The following is a 20,078-nucleotide window of genomic DNA, read 5'->3' on the forward strand; positions in this document are numbered from 1 at the left end:
AATAACATGGATGAATGATGGATTGTCCTAATTAATAAATGATTATACGTAATTACATTTAATTAATATGTATTTATTATTTTAATCCACTTAAGTCTAATTGTATTAAACTAAGGTAAATGAGACATTTTTTAGAGACTTGTTGCATAGCTAACTATCCAATTATATACCAACATATTTCTCTCTATTCCTTTATTCATTCAACTAGCATTTCTTGAGTTTCTACATAAACTGTCAGAAGTTGAGTGAGTCCATGACACTTCCATTTTTTTGAGGATCCCAGCAAATTACAAAGTAAATGCTGAAACAGACCCTCTCTTTGCTGTCAAGATCACCCTCTTGCTCTTTATTCATTGGCTCTCATATGCAGTTCCTCTTTGCGCCTCTTCCTACATGGCGGCAGGACAGGGCATGAAGGGGAAGGGAGCTCTTGCTCACTGCTGAAGTTCCCAGGGCAAGATGAGTTAGCTTGGAAGGTGTGGTATGGGCAAATGACATCAATTTTTAGTGTGTCCTATTTGGAACTACTTTGCTTGAGGTAGTACAAAATTTATGGGAGGCAACTGACTATCTAATGCTGTCCCTGTTTTATCCCAAACAAGAAATATGAGGACATCTAGGCCTCCTTATAAACTGAAAGATTTGTCAATTAATATTTGATAATACCTGTATTATTTATAAATGTATTTTGTCTCAGCCAATTGATTTTTTTTTAAGACGATGGTTTGTCTTTTGACTTACTCTACTTCTCACACATTCGTTTTAATGGAGAAAATAGATGGATGACTACCTAGAAACTTCTGACTTTTGCTGGACTCTGTGCTCTGCTTTGAATATTAAAACGAATCCCCTTATCTTAACAGCTTCATAATAAACAATAAGGACACGTTCTTCAGCAATGCTACTCGAAGCAGGATAGTCTATCACATGCTACAGCACACCAAATATGAAAATGGAATATCAAAAGTGGGTAAGAACACTAATTAAAAATAGAAGGTAGAATTTGTTGTTACTAATAATATCCAGAAATATTTATTTTAACATCTGAAGCTTTGCCTTCGTGCATTAACTATGAAGGTATAATGCATTGAACACAAACTCTAAACATTCTATTTTTCAACCTTTCAATAAAGCAAAACTAAATACAACAACAGCAACAACAAAGGCTTTTTCAAGGGTGTTTAGCCCTATGTATCAAATGTGAGAAGTGCTAACACTTTGGAATAGAAATTTTATTTCTTGAAATTTATCTCCAAGAAATAATCAGATTTTTGAATAACACTAAATGTAGAAGTTTGTACATAGGGGCTTTGTTTATAAACAAAGATTAGAATGAAATCTAATTTCATCCATCACTAGGAACTAGCAAATATGTTAGGCTGCTTCTCCATAAATGCATCCATTTAAAATTATGTTATTAATTCACTCTTAACTCAGATTTACCAAACATCTGTTATATGCTGCATATCACAAAAAGTGTATGACACAGACCCCTTACTTGTGGAGATTAAAAATTAGTGATTAGTTCTCCATTTATTGACTTTGAAAGACACCACAATGCATAATCAAGTGAAAAAAGGAACAGGAAAAAAAAAAAAACAGATTAAAAACTGTAAGTCCAATGTAATCCCATTTCCTAAATGTACATTCATAAAAAGAAAAAAATCTAGAATATATATGAAACTTTTTAGAAATTACCTCCAGAATGTGAAATAACACCCAATTTTAACTTTCTAAATTTCTGTGTTGTTTAAATGTATTGTGGTATGCTACTACATGTATACTGCAAAAGAAAATTGAGACAATTTCATCTAAAAAAAATTAAATAAAATTGCAAAGTTTACATACTGCAGAGCAGGAAAAGACTGGTAACAAACTGTTTTTTTAATTATTAGGGTGAAAAATACAAGATAGTGAAGAGATCAGATGTTAGTTATGTCCTAAAGTTCTTACAAATAAAATAGCCACTGAGAACTTGTACCAATCTCTACTGAATTGAATTAAAATATAGTGCCACAGAAGTCAAATGAACTATGTTTCAAGCCAGCCATTATTTTTTAAAGAGGAAAGTTCAGACTTTGGTTCTTCTTTGATGAACAATTCATTTATTACTGAGAAGTCAAAATTGTTAATTTGGATACTAAACCCTTACCAAAAAATTTGACACTTAATTTTCCAATAAATAATAAAAATAGAGAAATCCAGAATATAAATTAAAAATGTAAAAAAAAAATAAATAAAAAAATAAAATAAAATAAATTAAAAATGTGTCCAAGTGATACTGTTATGTGCTTACATAGTATTTAAAAATAAAAATATGACATTTCAAATGATTATACAGATATTATGCCTTTTGTGGAACATACAGTAAACACAGAAGAGTATAAAAATAAAATTAAAAACCCCAAAACTCAGTTGTCACTCTCACAAATTAATACTGAATATATATATATATATATATATATAGTAAGCCTATATATAGTAAGCCTGCATGATTCTAATAATAATATGTGTATATATATGTTGAATATGATGTAAAGCACATTATTAAAATCATTTAATTTTTACAATTTTCTGTCCTTTTTAAGAAGTATTTATGAGTATTTTCTCAAGCCCTTTGGTATGTCTGTAAACATTTTAAGTAGCTGTACAAAATTCTATTATAGACATTCATCAAATTGCAGTTATTTACCAAGTACCTAATATAATTGATGGCACCATAGTAATTAAATGATTCCCCAATTTGGGGCATACAATTATTTCTCAGTCTTCACTAATATAAATAATGCTGTAACAAAAATTATTCTCTAAAAGCTTCCCAATATCTAATCTTATCAGGACATTATGAGAATGTCCATTTCACTACACTCTGAGCTGGAGGAGATTTTAAGACGTGTCACATATTGCTATTTATGTCTCCTTGGCTCCGTTTTAATTAAAGACTCCTTAAAACTAGTATCTTTTTGAGACATTTTTATGGGCATAGAATTCCTCTGCTTTTTTTTTTTTTTTTTTTTTGACCAAATGTCACTGTTTCAAGGTAGAAAAAATATTTTTGTTCCAGGTTCATGTGAACCCAAATATTAAAATGCCTCATATTCCAAGATATGGCAAAGTGCCATATGTTGGCACCTTGCAAACCTCCCTGCAAATCTCCATTGATTAGTGTTGTAAGGACACAAACAGACTCTTTATTATCAATCTCGCTCATCACCCACCGCCCTCAGGGGTGGTGTGGCTATGGATGGTATCTGGGTTATTTTAAGGTTTTAGATGAATCTGTTGTCCCAGGTATATATATGTTGCTACAGAGGGAAGTCTTCATTTGAACTGACCCAGGAACTGTTCTGTTTCTCTTCCCAGGTATCTGTAAACTTATAAACAATGGCTCATATATCGCAGCTTTTCCCCCACATGAGGTAATTTTGAAATAGTTTCCATTAAAAAAAAAAGTTTCTCATGCTCATCACTGATCTTTTTAAATTTCTTTTAAGTCTGGCTATCCTCTCTTAGGATGACTCCATCAGTGGGTGGCCTTGGGCCTTTCTGAGACCCCATTATGATCTCTGGCTGCATGCACACTGGCTCCAGTGCTCCAGAACCCTTGTGCAATTTTTCCCTTATGGGGAGTCCCAGCCCTGGAGGGAACTCAGGGACATGGCTCAGCCACTATGACCACTGCCACCCTCTGCTCCAACACCAGAGTTCCATGCTTGACTCAGCTTCAGGCCCACACCACTCCCAAACAGGATAGAGACTGGTTTGTGCCTATGACTTTGGGATACCTGAAAGTCTAAGACCAACCCACAACCAAAACCTACACCCCATTATTTACTTGATTCCCTGCCAGGCTATTACCTGGCTACCCATTTTAGGTAAAAATACCTGCTCCAAGCTGTGATGAGCTCTGCCTACAGAGTCATGAATGACATTTGAATCAGTTTTGAACATCCTCTCTCAACACACACACACACACACTCACACACACAGTATTCTTTTTAAGGCAATTTTGTATTTTAAAATAAGAATGGGGTTTAAGGCGGTCTGAGGTCTGCAATCTCAGAACCTATCGCTTCTATTTATAAAGGCTGAGGACTCACAGGTTTCCTATACCTGGGGAATTCACAGTCTAGTAAAACTCATAAAGGATAAAATGCATTGAGCACTTCCTATTTGACACTGAGATAAGGGTTTTATATGGATTATCTCATTTAATCCTTAGAACAATCCTTTGAGGTAGACAATAAGAATAGCTCTGTTTTATAGCTACATCCTTGAGGGCACAGAAAAGTGAGGTATCAAAGGCACAGATTTGAGCCCAGGAAGCCAGACCCCAATGCATCAATTCATTGTGGTCCTTACTTACAGTAGGAATAGGAATAATAGTAAGGGGTGGAAAGCGTGAAGAATATCTTATCTAAAGTAAGGTGTAAGGATTCTAGGATTTAAAAACCTGACTAGCACTTGTGACTTAGACCTTTGATACTTTTTGATTGAACATTTACTTTCTTCTTGAGCTTCTATAAATAAAATAAATATTTTCTGGGACTGAGTCATTTCTTAAAGTAGAATAATACTCTTAATTTCTGAATTAAGGATTACAACTATTTCTATCAGTGATAGCGAAGACATAGTGTTTATTAAAAAACCTTAGGTTACAAAAGGTAGAATCTAAATTCTACTTTAAGTGAAGGGGATCTCACTGGTTTATTTATTTTTAAATATTTTATTTATTAAAAAATATTTATTTATTCACAAGAGACAGAGACAGAAAGAGAGGCAGAGACACAGGCAGAGGGAGAAGCAGGCTCCATGCAGGGAGCCCGATGTAGGACTCGATCCCGGGACTCCAGGATCACGCCCTGGGCCGAAGGCAGACGCTAAACCGCTGAGCCACCCGGGCATCCCAATCTCACTGATTTAAAAAAAAAAGGACTTTAAGAAAAGACTTTTAAGGAATTATCAGAACATTTTCAATGAAAAAGTGTTATATAAAAACATTTACCACATCATTCCAATGATGAGCCTAAGTTTACAATTTCTGAAGCTTTCAGTAAGCTGTTAAATTGTTCTCTAAGGAAAAAAAAATAGTAAAAGCAATTCTTATGTAGTTCAAATTTGCTAAGGGAATATATATCAATTTATCTTACGTTGTGTGTTTCAGGGAGCCTACAAGAGTAGCCAGCCCATCAAAACACATGGACCTCAAAACAACAGACATCTGTTATATGAGCGCTGGGCACGCTGGGGAATGTGGTATAAGCATCAGCCCCTGGATTTAATCAGGTAAGGTGGGTGGATCGATAATGGAAGGTAGATCATTCTGTGCTGTTGTCATTTTCCTAGATTTAGAATTATTTCACCTGCCCACCAGATCATCTGTATCAGTCAGGATGCAGTCAGGGGAAAAAGAAGCCACTGTAGGTCTTTTCAATAAAAGACACTTAATTTAGTTTAAGACACTTTTTGGTTATAAAGGGAATGGAAAAGCTGAGAAACCAGACAGGAATGGAGAGGCAAGCAGAGATTAACAACAGCAGAAGATTGCTAACCGGGCAGCACGGGTGGCTCAGCGGTTTAGCGCCGCCTTCAGCCCGGGGCCTGATTCTGGAGACACGGGATTGAGTCCTGCATCGGGCTCCCTGCATGGGGCCTGCTTCTCGCTCTGCCTGTGTCTCAGCCTCTGTGTGTGTGTGTGTGTGCCTCTCATGAATAAATAAATAAAATCTTTTAAAAAAAGAAGAAGATTGCTAACCACCCTGGGGTTAGAAGGAAAATGAGATGAAGCATATTTCAGAGCCCACTAGCGGGGCCATTGGGCGGGAGCTATGCCGTCCATGACGGAGACTGTCTGCAAAGAAGTGAATGTGTTGGAGAAGGCATGACCCCTTCTCCCTGAGGATGGCCAACAGAGCAGGAAGGATCTTGGCTCTTTCCCTTCCTTCCACCTGTGAGTCTGCCAATACCTCCTGACCCAACTTACCCAAGAGCAATGGAACATGGAACCTGTGTAATCTACTTACTTCCCTGTGAAAGAAAAAAAAAAAAAAATAGGGAAAGGCAGAAAATGGATCTGAGAGGCAAAGAAGAACATGACCAACATGGCATCGATGCATGCATTTTTCTTTCAACCAATAATTTAGAAGTATCTATTCTATTCCAGGAAACATATTTCTACTGAGTAACTGCTCTCAAGTTGAATTAGTCTCCAGATACTGTTACATTCATGATTTATTTCATTTTGATGGAGAATAATTTGTTTTTTTTAAATATCAGGAAATATATATTAAAAAGGTTTTAATTGAGTTTCTAGCTAGCAACAAATGTTCTTAGAATGAATGAAAAAAGAGCACTCATAAATTTATATATGTTGATATTTGGAGCTGTTTATGAAATATAAATATCAAGAATAACCTCATAACTGTATCAGCTGTTGTCCCAGAAGGAAACTGATAGAGTAAAAGGGGTATCTGAAGAAAATGCAATAAAAGAACTAGATACAGAAGTGTACATAGTATCAAGGGAGCATGTGCATGAAGATGGTGACGCTTCCAGACAAGAGCAAAAGTTGGCTGCTCTTGTCAAACCTCAGCCTGGAGGAACGAGGGGAGAGAGCCGTTGGTGGAACCTGTGGAAAACAGAAGTGGGGGTGCCTGGCGTGGGGAAAGCAGCTACGGCCAGACCATGCTTGCTCCAAGAAGGGGAAAGTCAGGATAACCGAGACGCTGATACCTCTTTAGTCCCGCTCTGCCATCTCCTGCTGGTGCCTTCATTTGGCCAGAGAGCCCTCAGGAAACCAGAGGAAGGGAGGAGCACACGTGATACAGTCCATGAAAGTGAGCCTCCTGGGGCGCGTAGCAGGCAGGAAAAAGGTGGAACATGATCCCGATGCACAAATCCTAATAATCAGCACCAAACCGCTTTTGTTTCTGACATTAAGTCCTTGGGCCTAACTGAAATCTAGATGCTTTGATTCTAATTCCATCAACCACAACAAATTATCAGATTCTTATATATGCAGGTGAAAGAATTGTTGGTTTTCAGTTTTATTTTTAGGTTTTTTTTTTTTTTTTGAGAGAGAGAGAGACTGAGCAGTGGGGAGGGGCAGAGGGAGGAGAGTGAGAATCTCAAGCAGCCTCTACGTCCCCAGCATGGAGCCCACAGTGGGGCTTGACCTCACAACCCTGAAATCATGACCTGAGCTGAAATCAAGAGTTAGGTACTTAACTAGCTGAGCCATCCAGGCACCCCATTAATTTGAGGGATTTTTTTTTTTTTTTAAGAGAGAGAAAGAAGAGAGAACTATGATATGTGAACACAGTGAGATGTGCTAGTTCACAGAACCGTATTTATTGTTAGGAACTGAAATGAAGTTGGTATTTTCAGGCAAGCATTTCAGTGTCGATAATTCTCATATCTATTGGACACGTTGCTTATTGCTGCCTCAGGTAATTTCAGCAAGCAACCTTTATTTTTAATCAGTAGGGTTATTTGGCTACCAGTTGTTTGGCTATTGACATAGTGGGGAAATTTTACTTATGAGAACCATGTATTTTGTATTCAAGTGGCTAAGAAGACAGGGAGGGGATCAAGGGCCTAGCCAAGGTGGAGGCCTGAGAAGAGTAAACATAGATGGCCCTTCAACGAGTTCCTACTCTAGGAACCTGCTTGTTACTGAAATATAAAACAGATAAAAAGAGAACAGCTCTAGGTGCAGTGAGGTAAAGAGTGACGTCAGCAGCAGTCCTATTTCTCCTTGCCTCAGCATGTTTTTTGAGACTCCTCTGGAGATCCTAGAAAATTGTGAAAACCGATGCTCCAGGTCAAGGGGGTTTTCATCAGCTTCTGTGCTTCTCCCTTCCCTTCTGAGCCAGAACTGAAGTCTCTTGTAACTTGGGTGATTAAACTACTGTCAAGTAATACTGTGGTTCCTCTTAACCTTCAACAATGTGTAATTTAAAATCTCAGTTTAGTGCTGCCTGTTTAAAGGGGGTTGTCTGCACAGTCCTCTGTAGTCATTGTTATGAAGACATTCCATTATGTTAGTAATATATGCTAAACAGAGGAACACTTGTTTAAAGAAACAATCGGCTTTATTGCAATACCTGTGAATACGATAAGCTTTTGTCTCAACTAGGACAGTATTATCATCGTATGGGCAGTGACTGGTCTACCGCTCTGTGTCTCCTAGGAGAAATCAATGAAAAAAAATAAATAAATAACTTAGATAACTGGAAGATGATTCTGTTTATACCTGGTAGAGAGTGTGCACAACTTTCATTGACTCGATATGGAGAGTGACTTAGTGAAAGAATGATTTTTTTTTTTTTTTTTTAAGAATGATTTTCAGAAAGAGAAAAAAAAAAAATACCAAGAGAATTTTCTTCCTGGTAAGAATCACTGCACGGTGCAGTATTCCTAAGTGAACTGTAAAACATCAATTTTTAAAACAATCCCTGGGACAAAACTGTGTTAAGTAACCATTTTTCCAACATGGGGACCAAACAGTCCTAGAGAATTCAAGAAATTATTATTCCTTACCAGAATTTTATAAACTGTGTGGCAGTTGATGCTGTCAGTAGACGTGATGAAGAAGTAGCAACTGAATAGTCATTAGAATTCTTACTCATCCTCCATTTCCGCATAAACTACTCTTATCAGCTCAAAGGTAATAAAATACATTCATTTCCTTAGCTTGTCTACGGCCATACCACCCTGAACGCGCCCGATCTCATCATTTCCTTAGCTTCATTCGTTACTCCCTGTGATGAGTGTTAGTGAAGAAGACACAGGTCCCCTTCCAGGCACTTGCAGTCTTTTGGGGAGAGAGAGGAATAGAAGAGTGGCAGATTAATTGTCATAAATTGTTACAAGTTCGGGACCCTGAAATGTGGGCGAGGGCAGTAGGGGAGCAAGATCGATGCATCTAGGCCAGGGTTGCAGTGGAAGTCAGAGAAGGCTTCCTGTAGAAGTGATATAAGGGAAGGATGCAAACAAGCCAGGTAAGAAAAGGGGATGAATGGAAATCCCTGGGTGGCTCAGCAGTTTAGCACCTGCCTTCAGCCCAGGGCGTGACCCTGGGGTCCTGGGATCGAGTCCCTCATCGGGCTCCCTGCATGGAGACTGCTTCTCCCTCTGCCTGTGTCTCTGCCTCTCTCTGTGTCTTTCATGAATAAATAAATAAAATCTTAAAAAAAAAAAAAAAAAAAGAAAAGGGGGTGAAACACAATATTCCAAAATAAGGGAACAGCATTAGCCAAAGAAAGAATCCGGTCTCCAGGAAGCGCAGAGTTAACTTTGTCGAGGAAGGTGTGCAAAGACTGTGTCCAGCATAAGGGAGCCTGGTGGGGGGATGGAGGGGGGGGCAGACGGAGACTGAAATCTAATCTACTCTCAGCGTTCACCTACAGGGAAGACTTTTTTCTAATTTCCACAAAAGCAACATGTTTCAGCACCGCTCTGTGTGTGGAAGACCAAGAGAAATTTACTAGGGGGTTGGATGGAGAAAGGAAAGAACTGGCCTATAAAGAGTTTCATGAGCCTTGTTAAGTTTGACATGGAAAGATCACATTTTATAAAATCGCCCCTGTAATGGCGATGTTTAAAGATAAACAGCATCACCGTTATTGGGTTCATTACCAAGTGGGAATATTAAGATACCCCAGATGGAACTGCCCGGGGAACGGAGTCTGAAATCGTGGTTGGGTGCGACGTCAACGGTTGTAGTGCTGCTGGTGTTGCCTTAAGCTAAAGCTTCGCCTTCTCGTGCAGGCTGTACTTTGGTGAGAAGATCGGGCTCTACTTTGCCTGGCTGGGATGGTACACGGGAATGCTGATTCCTGCGGCACTTGTCGGCTTGTGTGTCTTTTTCTATGGAATATTCACGATGAATGGAAGTCAAGTAAGGTGAGCTGTTAACAGACTTATCAAAACATGTTGGCCTTTATGCGGACTGACAAAAGCTTTATGATAATGCTGACTTATTAAAAAATAACAGGTCAAGGTTCTACAGTTTATTGGCTGGGAATTTTGAGGAGAAGAGACAACGAGCACTGTTTATAAAGGGTCATTTCCACCTCTGTACGTGCAAATTCTGTTGGCTCAGTTCTAAGACTGTCCGTCTGCAGAGTTTCTCTTTCCGATATATCCCACATAATAATTCAACGATACGTGGTAGTTTTATATAATTTACATTGCCATAGTATTTGGTAGTCTAGATTGCCCTCTCCCTATTGTGGTTCAAATAATTATAATAGCTACAGTCCTTTAAACGACTTACAACCTACAGAGAGCTTCCTGATAACCGTTTGTTTTCATTTGATAGGAACTTCACAACCACCCTTGGAGATGAGTAATCATTTTTTGCAGATGAGGGAACCTTACGTGGTTAGAGATGTCTGAACAAAATAATTGTAGCACATAAATCCTGCTCTAAGCAATCTTCTCTCCTGAGAACATAAAAATCACTTTCTGTTTTCTTCTTATTCTCTGTAAGAACAAATATTTATAATTATTTTAGTATCGACTTAAGGTATCAAGACAGTAGTGAAATAAGGTTTGACAAAAATCAGGTGTTTGTCAGAATGATGATTCTACTCTTAAAGTTGAAATGACTCAAGATCTGGGTGGAGGAAAAAATACGTTATTATTCAGCAGAAACAAGACTCAGCCGGGCATTAAAGAATCCTCATGACAAATGTTCTGTTTAATGTGTGCAAGGATATCATCAAGTTTAGGTGTGAATGACATAATTCAAATATCTATATATCCATATATCTATATATGGATGCATATATATATGGATATATATACACACATTATGTAATATGCATATGTGGACATATAATAATTTGCCTAAAAACAAAATATTCCACTGCCCCAGAGTTCAATCCAGTTCCATCACCGACTTCCTTGATTTGCCCCTGTTCTCCATGAAGGCCAAATGATAGTTAGTTTGAAAACAAAGAAATACCTACTGTTCTAAAGACATTTCATCTAGTCATAGGTCTATTTCAGAGTTTTGCAGACTCACTACCGCTCTGGAAGGCAGCTTCTCCTGAACAAACTTGTGCCCAGTGGGAACATCCATCCCTAGCTGGGCATTTCTCTGCATGCTGTTGAGTCAGTAACCTCTGAGACTAAGAAAACAGGTTGTGAATTAAAATTATAGTGTCTTGAAAAGGATTTTTTTTTCCCTGCTTTTATGTTCTCCATTCCTATGAGTTTGGCTTTTTGAAAGATTCACTTTAAAGTAATACCATTCGATATATATATTTTTTTTCTTCCTCTGGCTGATGTCACTTAGTGTAATACCGTTAAGGTCCATCCATGTTGTCAAAAATGGCAGGGTTTCCTTCGTTCTCGTGGCTAAAGATATACGTCTCTATCTATATGTATCCCACATCTCTGTCCGTTCATCCATCGGTGGGCACTTAAGTTGTTTACATATCTTGGCTCTTGGAAGTAATGCTGCAGTGGACTCGGGAATGCAGCTATCTCTTCAAGATCCTGTTTTCATTTCCTCTGGCTCTATACTTAGAGGTGGGGCTGCAGGATCATATGGTCACTCCATTGTTAATATTTTGAGGAACCTCCATGTTCTTCCCCATAGTGGGTGCACGGATTTACATTCCCATCCGCGGGGCTTTGATGAGAGGAGGTGAGCTCTCACAGTGGCTTTGATTTGCATTACCCTGATGATTAATGATGTTGATCACTTTTTCATGTACCTGTTGATTTGTAGATCTTTGAAAAAATATCTATTCAGTTTCTCCTGCCCACTTTTCAAATCATATTGCTTGTTTTTCTACTATTGAATTGTAGGAGTTCTTTGTATATTTTGGATATTAACCCCTTATCAGATAAATGTTTTGTAAATACTTTCTCCCATTCTGTAGGTTGTCTTTTCATTTTGTTGGTGGTTTCCTTTGCTATGTAGAAGCTTTTTAGTTTGATGTAGTCCATCCCATTTGTTTATTTTTGCTTTTGGTGTCAAACACTAAAAATCATTGCGAAGACCAATTTCAAAGAGTTTACCCCTTGTGTTTTCTTCCATGAGTTTTATGGTTTCAGGTTTTAAATTTAAGTCTTTAATCCATTCTGAGTTAATTTTTACATATGAGATAAGATAGGGGTTCAGTTTCATTCTTTTGCATGTGGATCTCCAATTTTCCCAATACCATTTATTGAAGAAACTATCCTTTTTCCATAGTATATTTTGCCCCCTTTGTCAAAAATTGACCACATACACATAAGTTTATTTCTGGGTTCTGGGTTCTGTTCCATTGACCAATGGGTCTATTTTTATGCTGATACAATACTATTTTGATTACTATTGCTTTATAATATTACTTGAAACCAGGAGGTGTCGTGCCTCCCATTTTGTTCTTCCTCAAGATTGCTTTAGCTATTTGGGATTTATTGTGCTCCATACAAATTTTAGGATTGCTTTTTATATTTCTGTGAAAATACCATTAAAATTTTGATAGAGATTGCATTGAATCTGTAGATATCCTTTGGTAGTATGGACATTTCAACAACATTAATTCTCCTAAGCCATGAGCACAGAATATCTTCCCATTTATTTGTGTCTTTTCCAATGTCTTTCATTGGTGTGTTAGTTTTCACTGTGTAGGTCTTATACCTCCTTAGTTAAATTTAGCCCTAATTATTTTATTCTTTGGGGTGCAATCATCAATGGGACTATTCTTAATTTCTCTTTTGGGTAGTTTATTGTTAGTATGTAGAAATGCAACTGATATTTATATATTGCTTTTGTATTCTACAACTTTATTCTGCGATATTTATTAGTTCTAACAGTGTTTTTGGTAGAGTCCTCAAGGTTTTAGAAAACCACTCTTATTTTTTTATTTATTTTATTTTTACTTACTTATTCTCTTAATGTAAATTCAAATAGTTAACATATGGTACATCATTAGTTTCAGATGTTGAGTTTGTAATTCATCAGTTGCATGTAACACCCAGCACTCATCACATCACGTGCCTTCCTTCACCCAGTTACCCCATCCCCCCACCCAGCCTCCTCTTCAGCAACCCTTGGTTTCTTTCCCATAGTTAAGACTCTCTCATATCTTTTCTCCCTTTATGATTTCTTTCAAAGAGGAAGGGAGGGAAAAAGGAATGGAAGAAATCTGGGGAAACTACTCTTTTAAAATGAATTGATAAAGACATAAAATGATTCTTAGAGGAGTAGCTACTGTTCAAGTTGGTCCTATGGAGAACATATTCTCAAAGTTTTACCATGTGGTATAGACTCCCTGATTTACCCCTACAGGGCCCAAAATGAACAAAAGGCAATGAAAGGAATAGATTTGCTATTCCAGTTGATTTATGGAATCAATAATTCCTATGAGTCCATGAATCAATAATTCAACAAAGCCAATTAGGCTCCTTGCATATAAGTACCTTTAGTACAAGGAGTGTTTTAAAAGGCATTAGCAAACTCTTTTCTTCAGTGCTTTATGGTATTATATTACTGCCACTCTGTCACACTATAATTAACATCTTGTCAGACTTTCTATTCTAAACCAAGATAAGCATCACTGAATATCTTGACTTTCAAAATTTCATGGGACTGAAATTTTCTATTCAAGGTGTCAGACGTAGTTAAGTCATGGTTAAGTTGTAGGTGTTATCCTCTCAGGTCAGGGGAGGACACGAGGCTTTTATTTAGTGTCGCTTTGTGTTAGCATTATTTTATTGATCTCTTTTTATATTACAAGGTAACGATATATTAAAAAGCTGAAGGTTGGATTGTGTTTATTATGTTTCCATCAACTATGTTCACATACATTAAGGTCATATTTCTTAATTGCCCTGTAGTTCATTGTAGAATTAGGTAGCAATAAAGTTGTGGATTATTTATTGTATGTATACGTGCATATGTGTATTTACATGTGCTCATTGGTCTTACCCAACCAAATATGGTCACATGTTTGCCTGGCAGGGTACGTATCCTACGAATATGAAAATGAACAAGCAGACGGATAAAATGGTTTTGCAGGTCCAGGGCAAAAGAGCAGAAGCCCCAACTTTCTGGTCTGATCTTTCCCCTTTGCCATTAGAACTCACTGAAAAATTCTATATGGTTCCCAGCATCAGACCAGCTTTACAAACGCTGTTGAGTCATAAGGACCTCTCGAACCCTCTCCTGACAACATCCTTAGCAATGGTGTCTATTTAGCTAGTGCCTGTGATGTTCCAAGCCTGTACAATATCCCTTATGTAATATCCCTGTTAGATATTATCTCCATCTAGAGATGAAGACATTGATCCTCAGAGAGTAGGAGACTTGGTCAGGGGAATGTATATAGTGAGTGGTCAGCTAAGTTTTAAACTTTTATTGTCTTTTTTTTATTCGTGGTAAGAACACTCAACGTTAGATTTTCCCTCTTCATAAATTTTTAAGTGCACGCTCCAGTATCATTAACTTTAGGCACAATGTCACACAGCTGATGTCTAGAGCTCATTCATCTTGTATAACTGGAACTTTATACCTATTGGATAGCGACTCCCCGTTTCCCACTCTCCTGACCCTCTGGCAATCAGGATTCTGTTCTGTTTCTATGAGTTTGACTGTTTTAAATAATTAATATATGTGAAATCACACAGTATTTGTCCGGTGCCCAGCTTATTTTACGTAGCATAACATCCTCCAGGTTCATTCATCTTGTTGTATATGGCAGGGTTTCCTTCTTTTTTGAGGCTGAATAATATTCTATTGTGTATTTATATGACATGTTCTTTATTCATTTTTCGATAGGCATCAGGGTTATTTTCATATCTTGGCTATTGTGAATTATGCTGCAAAGACATGGGAGTGCAGATGTCTCTTCTAGATCCTAGTTTCAGTTCTTTTCCATCTAGACCCAGAAACCGGATTGCTGGATTATATGGTAGTTCCATTTTTAAGTTTTGAGGGACCTCCATATTTTTTTGCATAGCGGCTGCACCATTTTACAGTCCCACCAACAATGTGCAGATGTTCCAAGGTCTCCACATTATCTTTGTTTTGTTTAGTTTCATAATAGCAATCCTAACAGGTATAGAGTAATATCTTGTGATTAGATCTACTTTTTCCCTGATTATATCTGATTCTAAAATCATGTTTTACTCATGCTTTCATACTGCCCTCCCTTAAACCCACTTTCACATTTTCCCAAGCGTCTTATTCTGTGCTTTGTCACGTTAACAGGATCACAGGAAACACAAGACCCAGGAGCAGGTCCAGATGTCCACCCCCAAAAGTACAAATAGCTCCCTTCTTCCATTATCTTAAGTTACCAGTAATTATTTCCTTCAAATCAGCCCTTGATATGTATATTAACAGTAGATATGAAAGAAAGCCACAATTGAAGGGGCCGTTTCTTAATCAGGCTGTGCAAAAGAAATGAAGAAACACTCACGTTGGACGCTCTCCTTCCCTCTAGTGGTTAACTGAAGTCAAAGAAATTTGTGGTAGTATTGACTTTCTTATTTGGGGCTAAAAAATGTATTTTCAAAAGTTGTTTATGTTTTATGTTACATATCAAATTGAACTTTGAATGACTTAAACAGAAAATAAGTTGAATAATTCTGGAATTAAAAATAGGACTCAGTCTGATGACTTGGGATTCTAAGCGTGGTGCTTTGATAGATCGGTGCTTTAGTTTGACCGTGAGGGAAGTAGGAAAAATGCTGTGGCAAAGACTGACTCTAATGCTTTTCATTATGAGATTTCGATGCAGGACAATTTGTGTCATTCTTGAAACACCATGAATTATGAAAGTTTCATCAAAATATCCTTCAAGGGCCATGTTAATTCTTGTTCCTACAAATTAGTGACATTACTAAGAGGAAGTATAATCTCTTTAGGTCTTTTAATATGGCCTTTTAATATGTATGCTTTACCTGCTTTCCTTCTTCATGTAGACATCCTGATGACTATCAAGATGATGCATGTGAGAGTAGGAGAATTATATTATCTATCAGACCTGTCACACCATCATCACCATTAACAACCTAGGTTTACAGGAAAGTTCCTTTTATTTTTTGTTTTTTTATTTGCCAGATTTGGTTTTTTTATTCAAGTACAGTTAACATACAGTGTAATATTAATGTCAGACATACAGTATAATGACTCAGTAGTTCTGTACATTACTCAGGACTCATCGTGAGAAGTGTCCTCTTCCACTCGAAAGTTGCTTTTTATATGAAATAAATCTTTCTCTCTCAGATATGTTATACTTGATGGGGAACTGGACCTAGAATCACCAAAACCTAAATTCAGTTCCCTGAAGTACCTCCTGTTAGCTATATGACCTTGAGCAAGTTACTTAAGTTAAACGTTAGTTGCCTCTCAGTTGTAGAGATTATTACCCCTGCAGGAGACTGCGGTACAGACCAGACTTACTGGACATGAACACCTTTGCCCACTTGACAGCACCGGATTACTATATGGTATCATCACTTCCTATTTATTTCGACTTTGGAGTCATATTTGAAATACAGATACATTGTTTTTTGCTTCATTTGAATATATATGTTTGAAAACAGTAAATTGTGCTGTAAACTCTGCTGATTAAACTTTTATTATTTATTAAACAGCTCCATTTCCAGACATATTTTCAAAAGCCTTTAAATGACTTTCAACATTCCCAAAGCAGATTTAATTAGAAACAATTTATTTAGAGGCCACTAAGTGGGAAAGGGCCACTTACGACAGATAAAAGCACAAAACATTTTAAAAATAGGTTGCAGTGAACTCTCAGGCTGGCAGGCTTTTGAGAAACTGTTATTGGTGCCCTACTGGCATCACAAAGTCATCTATAATGTATGCTGAGATCTTTAAAAGGTAGTGGGGATAAAATTGAAGAGACAAACATTAGAAAATTAAATTCTAATAGAGAATATAATACATAGTATGTAAATGAAAACTGTGTCATGTCATCATGGCTGTATGGCAAGACACTGCAAAAAAAAAAAAAAATCAACTCCCTCAAATTGCCAATGAACATGATGCACCTATTGACTCTAGTGGGAGTTACGAAGTTGTGAGAATTATGGATGCTGTTGATTTTGGTGATTTGGAGACAGTGAGATCCAGGAGAAAGATCAACAGACTTGAGAAATCAGAATAGTCAGATTTGATTCCAGCTCAGCCACTTCCAAGCTGTGAGCTTGGTGAAAGCTCTCCAGGTGTTCTTCAACGAGATCATCCGGAGTGCCATGAAATCACACGGAACTGTCTTTGCAAGCCCTGCAGGTATCTCATAACTAGACAATGTGGCCTCTTCTCTGTACCGTATCCTGACAGAGACTTCTAAAAACAAGCAAACAGACATCTCCGTATCACAAATATCCTAAAAACTTCAGTGAGAGCCACACAGTTCCTCCGTCCTTGTGCAGCACTCCCACTGTTTCCATTTCTTCTTTGCGTCTCTCTGCCTTGCTACTTCCCACAGGATTAGCTAGAGCAGCTAAGCACCTTCTTAAACCTGGAGATTCATGCTTTCTCGTTCTTCTTTGGTTTCTCAAGCCAAGAAATTTGCAAGGCCACCGAAGTCTTCATGTGCCCTCTCTGTGACAAGAACTGCTCGCTGCAGAGACTCAACGAAAGCTGTATCTATGCCAAGGTGAGTGGATCCTCGCATTCTCCTTCCTGAACTCTACTTATTCTCAGAAGCAGATAGTAAGAAGTCCTCCAAACAAAGTTAAGTGTTCTCAAGAGTTTCGACAATCAATATTCATTGACAACTGAATAGACCATCACTCTGCAGCAGTTACAAAATGAGTACATTTTTATTTGAATATTTTGGTCTTCCATTGTTTTTATAACTGATTACTGTCTTTAATGGACATAAACTTCTACTTGAAATGACTTCTAGATTCTTTTTATGAGAATATGATGGTTTCTACTCCTAATTAAGTTTGTGTCTTCCATGAACACTCATTACAGTACTCTTAATTTTACAGAGAAAAGGAAGAAAAATACTAAAATTCTCGAGTTGCTGCCTATTAGAATCACCTGAAGGGTTTTTTTAAACTTCTGAAGCCCAAGCCACACACCAGAGCAACTGATTAAGTCAGTACCTTTGGGTTTGGAACCTAGACATTAGTGTGTTTTATAACATCTCAAGTGATTCCAGTGTGCATACAAATTTGAGAAACTGAATTTACAATGATTATTGTCTACCTGTTTTATTGAAGTATAATTAATGTGTAATAATATGCACACATTTAAAGTGTATAAATCGATACATTTTGACATTATAAATGCACCTGTGAAACCATCACTACAGTCAAGATAATGAACATGGAATCACTTCCAAAAGTGTTCTCACGGCCTCTTGTGATCTTGGGCTCCCACCCCTTCCCAATTCCACTACTGTGCCTAGGCAACCAACTATTTTCTTTTTTTATAGATAAGTGTGTATTTTCTAGACTTTTATGTAAATGGAATCATACAATGTGTGTGTGTGTGTGTGTGTGTGTGTGTGTGTGTGTGTGTGTGTTTCCTGGCTTCTTTTGCAGAGCGTAATTATTTTGAGATGCATCTATGTTGTAACACTTATCAGTAGATCATTTCTCTTTATTGCTGAATAGTATTCATGACACGGCTCTACCAGAATTTGCCTATTCATTCTGCCACTAACGGGCCTGTGGGTTGTTTTGAGTTACCATTTTACATAAAGCTGCTCTGAACATTCACCTATAGATCTCCCTATACACAGGCACTGTTAGTTCTCTTGGATAAACCCCTAAGAGTAAAATGACTAGATTATATGAGAGGTGGATGTTTAACCTTCTAAGAACTGCCAAAATGTTTTCCAAGGCATTTCTTCCATGTAACATTCCCGTACGCAGCATATGAGAGTTCCAGTTTTCCATAGGGTCACTAATCCTCAGGATGGCCAGTCTTTTTTAATTCTAACTATGCTAATAGATATGTAGACATATTGCAGTTTAGTTACTTGGAAATCATTCAGTCCTTTTGGGTCTCACTTTTAAGATTTGTAAGCCGGATTCATACCCACATTTACTGATTTCTAGCCACACTCGACTCTCCAAGAGAAATCAGATGTCAAACATAATGGAGAATGTGTGCTTAAACATAGTTTTGTTTGAGGCGCAGTTTGCTTCTGTCTTTATATATTTTTCCTACTCACATCAGCAATGTTGAAAAAATGCTTGTTCATAGGTCCCCCTATGCATAAAAGCAAGCTATTTTTTCTCATAAAATAATTCATTGCAAATATGCACTTGTAGCTAGGACAAGCTTCCTCTTGCTTTTGGAAAAGCCTATTATGTTGCTTTGGGAATTTCCTTGAGATTTCATCTGGGGCTTTCATTTATTGGGCAAGAGTCCCTTTCCTATTAGGCAGAAGGCCTCTTCCCCCTTTATTATCCTGCCGGATACCCATAGCCTAAGCTTGAGCCATCCATGCCGTGCTGGACTGACTCTTCCTTCTCCCTCCTGTTATTTTTATTCAACAGCTTGTATATCAGCACCTTAAATGAAACTCTTAACACCTCCAGCTATAACCACAGGCTTAAAATTGTTCTTCTTAGGTCCATGGCCTCCCAAATCATAGCACATCCCACTTGTTATTTCTTAGTGGCTCTAAAATAATGATTTTGTACTTTTATACTCCTCCTTAGGGCAAGCTCTGAAGTTTTCCATAACTACTATTTTAGCTGTATCTCCCATTAGATATACGTAATCTCACATTACGTGAGTATTACATGTATGCCTCACTGTGTCTCGTGGATGTGTTTCTAAAAAAGTCAATGTTTAATTTATTGAGTAAAAAAAAAAAAATGCCTGAAAGATCGTGAGCAAACTTAGAAGAATAAAAATGAAGAGCTTTTTAAGGGAAATGTTGCTTAACCTATGACAGATCGTATACATGCACTGCAATTATTGGTAAGCATGGCTTTTTATTTGGGCCTTTTCTAAAGGCGCTGCTGTTTCTGGAGTAGGGGAGAACCATTTTATCCTGGTGACCTTTAAGTCTCCATGTGTAAAGTCTCTGTAAGAACTCTGCAAGAGCCTGTTTCCTTCACTAGATCTGTCATGA

General features: G+C 37.5%; 1 protein-coding gene across 5 annotated transcripts in view; it reads left to right on the forward strand.

Annotated features, from left to right (window-relative positions):
• The window catches only part of ANO3 (anoctamin 3), a 372,891-nt gene that overhangs the window by 284,331 nt on the left and 68,482 nt on the right, over nt 1–20,078 (forward strand). For all 5 annotated transcript variants that reach the window (XM_038569274.1, XM_038569275.1, XM_038569273.1 and 2 more), the window contains 5 exons: nt 864–970; nt 3,364–3,419; nt 5,165–5,286; nt 9,772–9,906; nt 17,537–17,633. In XM_038569274.1, the coding sequence (XP_038425202.1) occupies nt 864–970; nt 3,364–3,419; nt 5,165–5,286; nt 9,772–9,906; nt 17,537–17,633 (517 nt within the window). The remainder of the gene's footprint in view (nt 1–863; nt 971–3,363; nt 3,420–5,164; nt 5,287–9,771; nt 9,907–17,536; nt 17,634–20,078) is intronic.

Source organism: Canis lupus, chromosome 21 (genome assembly GCF_011100685.1).
Source record: "Canis lupus familiaris isolate Mischka breed German Shepherd chromosome 21, alternate assembly UU_Cfam_GSD_1.0, whole genome shotgun sequence".
NCBI lineage: Eukaryota > Metazoa > Chordata > Mammalia > Carnivora > Canidae > Canis > Canis lupus.